Raw genomic sequence first — 12,178 nt, 5'->3', positions numbered from 1 at the left:
ACAAATGCAGTCGCATAGCAGGATGCTATACACGGGCCAAACTTCAGTCAGGAGAACAACTGAGATTATTCATCCACAATACGAGGTTAGTTATTAATATACTGCAACAACATGGGAATAGAGCAGCTGCGAGAGAATTCAGCATTAATGAATCAATGTTACGGAAGTGGAGGAAGCGCAGTTTTTGGCTTTCCCCATATTTCAAAAGTGCTTCATCTCTTTGCTATGACTGTCGCCCGGCATAATTTGCAGATGATAATGGTTTTAGCCGCTGCGATGCTTTCGACCAAAACAGGCGCAGCTTAATGACATCATCAACATGCGCTATCGCGAAAGAGCAGTATAGTCAAAATCTCTATCGTTGGCCAAATTTATATCGTTTATATCGCCCACCCCTACGTGGAAGTTCCAACTGTACCCTTTTTAGTGATGTTTCTCAACTCAACTTAATTTAAACTGGCTTCACCCATCACGTGTCTAACAAAACAAGAAGCAAATCTTTATGGTAAATGGTAAATGAAATACATTTACCATAAATACATATACATATACATGAAATACATATACATTTGTATAGCGCTTTACTAGTCCCTAAGGACCCCAAAGCGCTTTACACAACCAGTCATCCACCCATTCACACACACACACATTCACATAAGCTACATTATAGCCACAGCCACTGACAGAGGCGAGGCTGCCGGACACTGGCGCCACCGGGCCCTCTGACCCCCACGAGTGGGCAACAACTGAGACTGTCCAAACCGGGGACTCGAACCAGCAACCTTCCGATTACAAGGCGAACTCTCAACTCTTGAGCCACGATCTCCCCAGCAATACATGAGGAGGCAACACAATCAGGTGGACATTTATGAGGTCTCCCTACTTCCAAAGCTCTGCTCAAAGCCCCAGTGAGGGTGGACACTGAATTTAATTGGCTGGGACACTTAAAAAGATCTCCACAGTCCCGCTCTCTTTTGGTCAAATGACAAATCTGGCTTGGCATTGGACTTGAAGCAAGGCTGATACAAGAAACCACACAGATCTGAATCCTTTCATCACCAGAGACTAGGGCTGTGCAATATGACCAAAATCTCATCTCCCGATATAAGACATCTATCGTCCTGATAACGATATAAATCACAAAAATGTAACATTTTCTGTAACTTCTGTGAATCTCGGGCAGTTCGACTTGAGTGAAGTGTTTCCAGCTGGACGTCATGTAGCTGGAGTCGAGTGTTTTAACCGATGCATGAAGCTATACATTTTTAGACATAAGTTGTAACGGCCGCCGTTTTCTTTGAGTATTTATTACAAGGCGTGCTGCGGGGAAAAGCCTGTTCTAACGTTTGAGTCTAAGGTTTATTTTTTAGCACCTGGCGGCTCTTTTTTACTTCTCAGCCGTAAATAATCTGCTCTTTCACGTGATTCAGTTTATTTTGAAAAGTCTCAACAGGATCTTGAGCTTTTTTGTGAAAGGTTTATGTGGTACATAAAGAAGCGGACACGCGATGGCGTTACCGTCGTTGTTGCTAACGACAACGCATAAAAACAGGTGCTTGTCCGTCCGTAGTGTGGTTATATTAAATACAGTGGGGCAAAAAAGTATTTAGTCAGCCACCGATTGTGCAAGTTCCCCCACTTAAAATGATGACAGAGGTCAGTAATTTGCACCAGAGGTACACTTCAACTGTGAGAGACAGAATGTGAAAAAAAAAATCCATGAATTCACATGGTAGGATTTGTAAAGAATTTATTCGTAAATCAGGGTGGAAAATAAGTATTTGGTCAATAACAAAAATACAACTCAATACTTTGTAACATAACCTTTGTTGGCAATAACAGAGGTCAAACGTTTACTATAGGTCTTTACCAGGTTTGCACACACAGTAGCTGGTATTTTGGCCCATTCCTCCATGCAGATCTTCTCAAGAGCAGTGATGTTTTGGGGCTGTCGCAGAGCAACACGGACTTTCAACTCCCGCCACAGATTTTCTATGGGGTTGAGGTCTGGAGACTGGCTAGGCCACTCCAGGACTTTCAAATGCTTCTTACGGAGCCACTCCTTTGTTGCCCGGGCGGTGTGTTTTGGATCATTGTCATGTTGGAAGACCCAGCCTCGTTTCATCTTCAAAGTTCTCACTGATGGAAGGAGGTTTTGGCTCAAAATCTCACGATACTTGGCCCCATTCATTCTGTCCTTAACACGGATCAGTCGTCCTGTCCCCTTGGCAGAAAAACAGCCCCATAGCATGATGTTTCCACCCCCATGCTTCACAGTAGGTATGGTGTTCTTGGGATGCAACTCAGTATTCTTCTTCCTCCAAACACGACGAGTTGACTTTATACCAAAAAGTTCTACTTTGGTTTCATCTGACCACATGACATTCTCCCAATCCTCTGCTGTATCATCCATGTGCTCTCTGGCAAACTTCAGACGGGCCTGGACATGCACTGGCTTCAGCAGCGGAACACGTCTGGCACTGCGGGATTTGATTCCCTGCCGTTGTAGTGTGTTACTGATGGTGACCTTTGTTACTTTGGTCCCAGCTCTCTGCAGGTCATTCACCAGGTCCTCCCGTGTGGTTCTGGGATCTTTGCTCACCGTTCTCATGATCATTTTGACCCCACGGGATGAGATCTTGCGTGGAGCCCCAGATCAAGGGAGATTATCAGTGGTCTTGTATGTCTTCCATTTTCTGATGATTGCTCCCACAGTTGATTTTTTCACACCAAGCTGCTTGCCTATTGTAGATTCACTCTTCCCAGTCTGGTGCAGGTCTACAATTCTTTTCCTGGTGTCCTTCGAAAGCTCTTTGGTCTTGGCCATGGCGGAGTTTGGAGTCTGACTGGTTGAGGCTGTGGACAGGTGTCTTTTATACAGATGATGAGGTCAAACAGGTGCCATTCATACAGGTAACGAGTGGGGGACAGAAAAGCTTCTTACAGAAGACGTTACAGGTCTGTGAGAGCCAGGGATTTTCCTTGTTTGAGGTGACCAAATACTTATTTTCCACCCTGATTTACGAATAAATTCTTTACAAATCCTACCATGTGAATTCATGGATTTTTTTTTCACATTCTGTCTCTCACAGTTGAAGTGTACCTCTGGTGCAAATTACTGACCTCTGTCATCATTTTAAGTGGGGGAACTTGCACAATCGGTGGCTGACTAAATACTTTTTTGCCCCACTGTATAAGAGAAAGAGAGAACTTTAAGAAATTAATATAACCACTACAGTGACCATCAAAACCATGAAAAAATATTGCCGTAAACAGTTTATTTTGCGACACCACGAAACAAACGACAGCGTAAAATGAAACGATAGACGTTTTTATATCGTCATCCGATATATATCGTTATATCGAACAGCCCTACCAGAGACAGCACAAATTAAGCTAACTGAAGGTGTGTTTGTTCACTTCTGTTTGATGTCTGAGACAAATGGCAGTCAGGCAACAATGAAAGGTCCACACAGTTATGTGGTTTCACTGGAATTAAAACAGCTGTTTGTTCATGTTTTCTTTTCTTTGTTTTTTTTGTTGGTGAGCCTCAGATAACCTTCGTACAGATGGCAATAAAGGCTGCTGAGCTACACCCTAGGGAGAAGTATGCCAGAATGTAATCTTATTTTTGTACCGCTGATGGATAAATCCACAACGACAAAAAAATGAGGGCCCACTATCTCACTCTGAGCACATCTGGTATTTGTCAGAGCCAATGCATCGAATCAGCCAAACTGCATCCAGTTGCCCGGACATCCCAGCTGGGGAGATTACACCGCTCTGATGCACTCATCCTGGCATTTCAATAACCTGAGAATCAAAGCATCATTAGTTAGAGCTGCTAACACTGTTCAAATAGTGATGCACCAATCACACATTTATATTAGACATTCATCCTTTGATAGCCACAGTGACCTTATTCAATTCTTTTATGAAACTGATCAGGTCAGTAGTTTGTAACATTACAGCTATTTAATTACAAACACCAGTCAAATAGGCCGAGGATGAAAAAATTGCCATGGGTGGTGCTTTTCATGACCACATTCTCACTTTTTTAATTTTGCTGGCTAGTTTGCAAAACTGTTGGAAAACTCTTATTGCATTTAAATGTTTTTGTTATTTTGATTTGCATCTTCTGTCTGCCGCACTCTGTATGCTCACACGGTGAAACAACGAGCACAGGAAGAGAGGAGAAACGAAGCACTGAAATGAAATCTAAAGAAAAGTAATATCACTATTAGCTGAATTATTTTGACTTTTGTTTCTTTGGGTTTCTTTGCTCACACATAACAGACACTTTTGTCTATCAAATGGTCAGAAATAAGGAAATCTAGATTTCATATACATATTGTGGTTACTTGTGTATTCATTCCCAAAGGAGCTTTCTGAGCTAGACAAACTGCACAGTCTCTTCCGCACAGTGTGGAACCACGTTTATTAATTCAATACTAGTATCCAATGAGTCTTTGGTACCGGCTTCACCCAAAGCCAAGGTATCTGTATCAGGACTGAAAGTCAGATGAGTGCATCCCTACTTGTTTTCAGGTGAGTCTGTGCCTGTGAGCAGTGGAGGCTGTCGTTGATGTTGTTGCTGTGATGCCCTTTAAAGACAGTAAATATGATTAGAGCCTATAAAAGCATACTTTATTTCCCCAGGCTCTAGGCTTATAGCCGGTATCAGCTGAGATAAGCGCCACCTGTTCTCGGTCTACATTACAAACACACATAGCAGCAATTTTTAACTATTTCAATTTCAAAGTTTCAAGCTGTACATTTCACTCATTCATGTGTTCACTGATTTCCTTCCGCTTATCCGCTTCAGGGTCAGGGGCTTGATGTCTATCCCTGCTATCAGAGCATGAGAGGCAGGGTACACCCTGGACAGGTCACCAGTCTGTCACAGGGCATTTGTCTAGAAAATGTTAGCACTGCACAGCAGTATAATTTAGGAGATATGACGGGTGCGAAGCAAACATGCTATGAGTGTCATTATTTAACTGGAAAGCAATATGCTTTTCAGAGAAGTGCTTCAACAGCAAACACTAATAACAACTACAGAATGTTTGTAGCAGATGAAACATCTGGAAAAAAAAATTAGTGCATCCATAGAGTTGGCAGCTGACTACTGGTACTACTATTCTGTGGGTGACAATGACAATGTCAGCATCAAGTCAAATATACAGCAGAAGCACTGACAGTTTCCTGCGTTTCCTATGGAGACTGTAGAAATGAAATAACAATAGGTGACAAAATTATGAGCCTACACTTCACAGCTCCACAGAGAACAGCTGTACAGGCGCCCTGTCCCACAAATAAAGGCTGGTTTGCTTAGATTTTTAAGCATAGCTAATTTACCTATGAATTTGAATTGTGTGGAGCATAAATATACAACCAGATAACCACCTTGGTAAATAATATGCAAAAAAGCTGCTCTCATTGCAGAGCTCAAAATAATTAACCAGCTTCAGTAACACAAGGTGAAAGTTTAACTACAGCCCGCATCCAAAAAAAAAGAAAAAAAGAAAAAAAAAGCTATTCAATTTAAAATTACATCGCCATGGTAACTTATGCCGTAGATGTTTAGGTTCCAGATTAGAGATTAACAGACGTGAGTATATTCTCTACAGAACATCTACCCTAAACTAAGTTTATGTTAAAAAAACAGCACCGAGTCTGCAGTGAGAGAACCAAAGCTAAAACTGTCAGGAACAGGTTATGTTCCCCACTTTTAAAACACAATTTAATGCCTAACCCTTCCAAACACTGAAATATTTCAATTTATGTAAGCTTAGCTATAACACTTTTTCCCTTTATGGATGAAACTTTACCTTCATTAGATTTGGAAAGCTGCCCTCTATTTTTTTTAAGTTAGATGTTAAACAGTTACAATTGCTCAACTCTTAGTATTAACAGTAACTCAGTAAAACATCTCTACTGTAACTTCACTGACTAATATTAGTCAGTGAAGTCTAATATTAGCAATTACACATGGTTAAAGTCAGGAACATTAAAGCAAAGGTTTTTCTGTAAATGTCATTACTCATTTTTATCCGGTAATCGCTGACATTTTTTTATTTTACAAAGTTAAATTACTGGAAAAAAAAACACTTTTTATTTAATAAAAAACTGGCTTGGGGGCAGATCTGGAGCTTTGAAAATTAAATGTCAAATCAAGATTGAAGCTTAATCTAATGGAAATTCAGGTTGAGTAAATAATGACCCCAAATCCCAGTATAACAAATTAGATGTTTTATATCAAATGTTTATACTCTCACAGATGATGACAGTGTGGACAAAGCTAATAAAATAACTCTCCCCCAACCCAATTTTTGAGATAAATATCATGGTCGGGCATGTGTTCATATTACTCGCTCTGCTGGATTTAAAAAAAAAAAATGGAGATTCTGTTCTTTATCTGCCCGTTGCCATGGTGAATCGTGGTTGCAGATTCCACTGAAGATCGCTTGTTTTCTCTACTTTACATACAGACTTAACTCAAGGTGAGCAAACTCAAGAGCTGATTGAAACAACTCTGATCAGTCTTTCCAGAAGAAGAAAAATCAACCCAGCATTTGTTATTAGACTCACACAGTTTGCTGAACCTGCTTCCTGGTCTCCACCCCAGAACAACATGGGTCAGAATCACACCAGACAAACACTACATGCTCTGACTTGAGACCACAAATATACACTGAAATTTAATAAATGAGTCAAATCTAAAATAAATGAAGGCTGCAATAACTGACAGATACGCTTTTTAAGTTAAAAAACAAACTGTGAGGTCGACTTATTGCAGGGATGTCAAAGTCCTTTTACACCGTGGTACATACAGCCCTACACTTGGCTCTTAAGTTCACCAGACCACTGAAACTATGTGATAAATGTGTAAAATTGCAGTCACTTTTGGTAGTTTAATGCCCAAACTGTCCAATAATATCAATAATGTCCTGTAAAAAAAAATCTATATCATAATGGAAAAACAGGAACTTTTTGTCATGTTCATCTATTACTTAATTACTTTGGTGTAGTGTGAATGGTAATGGAGTGGTGTGTGTGTGTGTGTGTGTGTGTGTGTGTGTGTGTGTGTGTGTGTGTGTGTTGGGGCGAAGGGGTCTTTATCAATAGAAAAAGCTGTAAAAATATGGTTACAAATCTATGTACTTGTTCACAATTTCTAAGGCTGTCCACTGGGCCGGGATCCTTGCCTGGCCGATTCTGGCTTCTAGGCTTCATTTTTGACATGTCTGACTTATTGAGGAAGAAACAACCATTTATTTTTTCACGCACGGAAATACACCTGTGGGAAATCATCTCGGCTTCCTTTTTTCCAGGCACTGCTGACGCTTATATCACCGTACAAACAAACAAAAGTGAAATGAGTTCTCTATTTTTTCCTCTACATGTCAGCATTAATATCATGCCTGCGTTCTCAAAGTAGAACTAGCATTCAAACTGAAAGCCATATGTGTGCAGGGAACAAGCAGTGCTTCAAATAAGGTCTGAGTGGAAACTCCTTTTGACTGGCAAATGAGCTGGTTACTCCCGTGACCTTAGACTGCACACCTCAATAAAGGTTTGCCATGGAAATTGTGGGATTGCCCTTATTTACATGCACACTGGCACAGGATGGAAATATGGAAATATTGCAAATATAAATTTATGAGTGCCAGATGCCAAGTCTGGTCCCAAGATTTAGTTCTCAACATAATTTCACCATCTCACTGCATATTTTGAGTAGCAAGAAAGAAAAAAAAAGACTACAAAGTCTTTAAATGTGGAATTAGCTTGCAGCTATTAAAAATACATACTCAAAAGGAGTATGGCATAGAAAACACTGTTAAATCGCAAGTGGACACCATGACATGGTAATATCAGATATCAGACACCACGCCAGGATCCACCGGATGCATTGCTTGTCTGACACAGTTAGCAAGAGCTGCTGCGACCCTGTGATTCTCCTGTTTCAGCGGTTGTCTCCTGTCAAGTGAAAGTGGAAACAGAGCTGCAGACATCCAACACTGCAGCGAGATATGACTGAAAGGCAGCATGGGTGGGGTGGGGTGGGGTGGGGGTTAGAAAAGCAACAACATTATCAGCACTAGACTCGCTGAAGTGGCAAAGGCTGGTGTGGTTTATAATCCACAGCTTCTCCCATACATCACCCGGATACAGCGGGCGGCAGGAAATCCAAATTTAGCCAGCCTCATCACTCAGCGCGTTGCCCTGGGGTGCATTCGCGTTGAATTAACTAACACCAACAGGCTAAATGTGGAATTTTATTTGGGACAGATGCCGGGGACACAAGTGCAGTGCACGAAGATGCGGGAGCTGCTACGGTCCTTACCTCTAATCCTGATTTATTACACAATAATACGCACAAACCGTCTGTAGTCACGGCTGTCAGTCAACCACAAACACAATTAGCAATTATGCTAGCCGCCTGTAATCAACAGCAGGCAGTGGGGTTAGCTTTCATTTCGGTGTTTTTCTTTGCTTGTTTGAGCTTACCTTGGCTCCACCGGAGGTCTCCTGTTATGCTGTGCCACGAAAGGAAAAGGCTGTCTGTAAATATTTAAAAGCAGTCCTCCGGGGCGTGTGTCGGTCTGCTAACAGTTAGCTTTAGATGTGTTAATGTTTACGGGTGGTACTCGTCTTTGGGCAGCGTCAGCGAGTGATGACTCGCGGTTTCCTCAGCCCGCTGGCTTCACGTAGGTCCTGTTTTAATGTCTGAAATGTTTAAAATCAACTTTGACAATGCTAACACGCTTTCTAATATTTATTTACCAACAGTCCGCGGTCTATTTGTTAGCCACCAGCGTGCCTGCACGATTCTATCATGACTGTTTTTGTGGCAATGAAGTAATGTAACCGGAAAATGCACGACTTCCGGACGTTGATTTCAAACTAAAAGGTATTAAAAAATTTAAGACGTCCGCGTTGTGTATTTACGTATTACGTATTTCAGTCAAAATTATCCAAATAAGACAGTTTGGGGTCTCCTATATGTTTGAGTTAATTCATGAAAACTACTTCTGTGTGCGCTTTGCTTCAATTTTTTAACTTTCACGTGGCAAATAAAAGTTTATGTCTTGTCTTTATCGTATTTGTCCAGTTTTTCTTTCTAAATCACCCTCTCCTATAATGTTTTATATGTGAATAAAATATATATTTTTTTATAAAACAGGTATAGTTTATTTTCATCAAGAGTTGATCGTTTTACGGTTGCCCTGGCTCGCTTTGGGACTTTACTTTGAAAAGCCAACAGCTAATATCCCGTGTACGGGTTGTTACTGGATAACTTGACCCGTCAGCTCGAAATTTCCCCCCTGCTCGGGTAACGTCTGATTTTCCCTCGCAAACGTGTCAAACGTGTAATCGCTTTGGTGCACTTTCAAACAGCTGACAGTTACAGGTGCCTCTGGTAACACTACTTATTGGAATTCGTATATATAACTCATCAGGTTATTATTATATAGTAATGCTTTTTTGCTGAGATTAAATTTGTTAAGGAGACGTGCACATTAATTAATTGTGATCAATTCAAACTTTACCTCTGCCGGGTTTTCGTGAGTCACAACTACCATGAGCACCCCTGTGTGTTTTTGCTCGACCTTATTTTTAATGTAGCTGATCATTTTTCTGCCCCCAGTAATAACTACAATGATTATTGCAGCTGTTGCAATTGAGGAGCCGCAAGTATCCATGCCTGGGTGTGCGGTGACATCTAGTGGTGGTTGGAGTTTTGGGTTCGGTAAAGGTGCACGTGACGTGACAGGTAACGTCTACAGGCGCAAAGCGGTATAACGGTAGTGTCGTCGATGCTTTCACATAAAAATTCGACCATCAATCAGTTTTGTCATCATGGATTTTTCCCCTAAACCAAATAGTACTGGACCATTTACAACCGGGAAAAACTGTATTTTTATCTCAATTTATTAAGAATTATGTATTCTTAATAAATCACCTTTGCTGGCATGATGCCAGATCTCTCTTGGAAATTAGATTTTTAATCTCGGTGACATTTTTACCAGGATAAGCAAAGGATTCATTAAAAAATTAAATTAATAAATAACTATCTCTCTCTCTTTATACGACTGTTATGTTATAAAAATGCTGAAAACTACAATGCTCATGAGATACTGTGAGTATACCAGCTGGGTGGATATATATACTTAACTCATACAGTTGCTCAGATTTTAGATCTGATTCAAAACTAATAAGATGTTACATTGTTGGTAATATTGTAATGGCAAAACCTGAACTACTCAAACTGCAAATCAAATAAGTGGAACTAGAAAGAGTTTTCTATTTAATTAGCTGAGTCTGCAAAATCAGATTTTGCCCTAGAAGGAAACCCCCAAGGACTTCCCTGTATTTGAACTCACCTTTTCGGAGGATGGCTTATTTACATTAGTGTCTAATTACAAATGCCAAAAATAAAGACTGTATATCCTAAAACCTGTTTTCAAATTTGAAAAGCTAACTTTTACTTCAATATACACTGCTCAAAAAATGAAAGTGACTCTTTGAAAACAGCGCACTGGGCTTGGACTGCCAGTATCCTATAGCAAACACCAGTCTGACTGCCTGGTGAGCACACAGCCCACTAAAGGTCACTGGGCCTCAGGCCACCCTCATGAAGTCTGTTTCTGATGGTTTGTTCAGAGACATTCACACCAGACTTGCTGGAGGTCATTTTGTAGAGGTCACTCTGGGAGTGCTCATCATGTTCCTCCATGCACTGCTCCACTGCTGATCAGAATGAAGGGCAACCAGATGTCCCACATGCTACGGAAATGTCTCCGTCATTTGCAAGCATTACAGAAACCTGGGGATCACAAAGACCTGTGCCAGTTGATGGGTACAGATGACAACAGTTAACAGTAAGTCAAATGTTACTGTTATGTAAAAAGAAACCACATAAAAGTAAAAGGACTGCAGTGTCACCACTGTTTAACATCCTTTCCCCCCCTGTTGGGCCACCAGACCAGTACATTAGACATTTTACTGGCTGCTTGTATATTTTTAGTAGCCCACAAAAAAAAATCCAATTTAATAAATTTTTATCCTGCTATACAAATATATATTTTACATTGTAAATCTATCTCAGAAAAAATAGTAACTAAAACATACAAAATAAATGTGGCAGAGTCAATAACGTGCTACTCTGCTGCAGGTACTGCTGCTGGTTTTTCCAGCAACCCTGAAAAAGATGAGAGGATGGATGGATGGAAAACAAACCCTCATCTTTATACTTCATACCCCCAGAACGGGGTACTAACACAAAAAACCCCGAATAATTTTATAGGAAACATAATAAATCATAGTAAATATATTTTTGCTGTACAACTTTAGACATCCTTTCTATTATGTGCTGTGACCTGTACATCACCAGTGTTTCTGACAGATCCTCTCTTCTCTTCCTCCTCCTCCTCCTCGACTGTTCCCCCCTGCACTGCCTCCTGTTTCCCACAATGCTCAGCGAGCATCACCACCAAGATGGCCGACGCTATGGAGGAATATGAGAAAGAAGCTGGCTGCGTCCCTATTCTCCATCCTGAGGTATGGTCACTTGGGTTCACCCCTTCGGACAAACACATGAACGCAAAGTAAAGGCGTCACCTCGCCCTGCGTGCCGGTGGCTCTGTGTTTTCCCCTTTCTTTATTTTTTTGGAAAACCCGATGCCCCCTGCAAAACCACCGGTGGGGGGGTGGCAGCCAGCTAACGATGCTAAAGGTGCTAGCGCTAGCCCCCTCTCGCTGCTGCATAGCCTTTAACGCTGGGCAGATGTTCGTGTCATTGGTAACGTTAAGCCAGGTTGTGTTTTCCCTGGAAGTGATCGTACAGCGAGTAAACAAGCCTGTAGTCCCCGTTTCAGTTCATGTGGGAAGAAGTAAGGTTACTGATTAATCTTGTACGACGTTAGCTTTGTAGCTAAACTGACAGGACTCACGCTAGCTGCTGTGATGTATATGTAGTATAGGTGGGTATGAAGCTGTTGTGTACTGTCGGTCGTTATAATAATAATATTAATATCAATAAAGTGCGAACAGCTAAAAATGGAGATTTAAAAACTGCAGTCTGTGCATACAAGCAGTTAGCTAACACAGAGGTAACAGTTGTCAGTAATGGTGTTTGTGTAGGAGCGGACCACCCGGGTCTCAATGCTTTCTG

The 12,178-nt window shown here is 41.1% G+C and overlaps 2 protein-coding genes across 4 annotated transcripts in view; one reads left to right on the top strand and one right to left on the bottom strand.

Annotated features, from left to right (window-relative positions):
- Positions 1–8,867, bottom strand: part of osbpl8 (oxysterol binding protein-like 8) — a 108,543-nt gene extending 99,676 nt beyond the window's left edge. For all 3 annotated transcript variants that reach the window (XM_085138917.1, XM_085138919.1, XM_085138928.1), the window contains exon 1: positions 8,512–8,867. The gene's annotated coding sequence lies outside the window, so the exon portion shown is untranslated. The remainder of the gene's footprint in view (positions 1–8,511) is intronic.
- Positions 8,868–9,759: 892 nt separating this feature from the next.
- zdhhc17 (zDHHC palmitoyltransferase 17) overlaps positions 9,760–12,178 on the top strand; it is a 44,341-nt gene continuing 41,922 nt past the window's right edge. Inside the window, exons 1-2 of the mRNA XM_085138934.1 lie at positions 9,760–9,778; positions 11,486–11,565. Of these exons, the coding sequence (XP_084995060.1) occupies positions 11,503–11,565 (63 nt within the window). The 5' untranslated portion in view covers positions 9,760–9,778; positions 11,486–11,502. The remainder of the gene's footprint in view (positions 9,779–11,485; positions 11,566–12,178) is intronic.

This window comes from Neolamprologus multifasciatus, chromosome 17, assembly GCF_963576455.1.
Source record: "Neolamprologus multifasciatus chromosome 17, fNeoMul1.2, whole genome shotgun sequence".
NCBI lineage: Eukaryota > Metazoa > Chordata > Actinopteri > Cichliformes > Cichlidae > Neolamprologus > Neolamprologus multifasciatus.
This window is presented reverse-complemented; position numbering and strand designations above follow the sequence as displayed.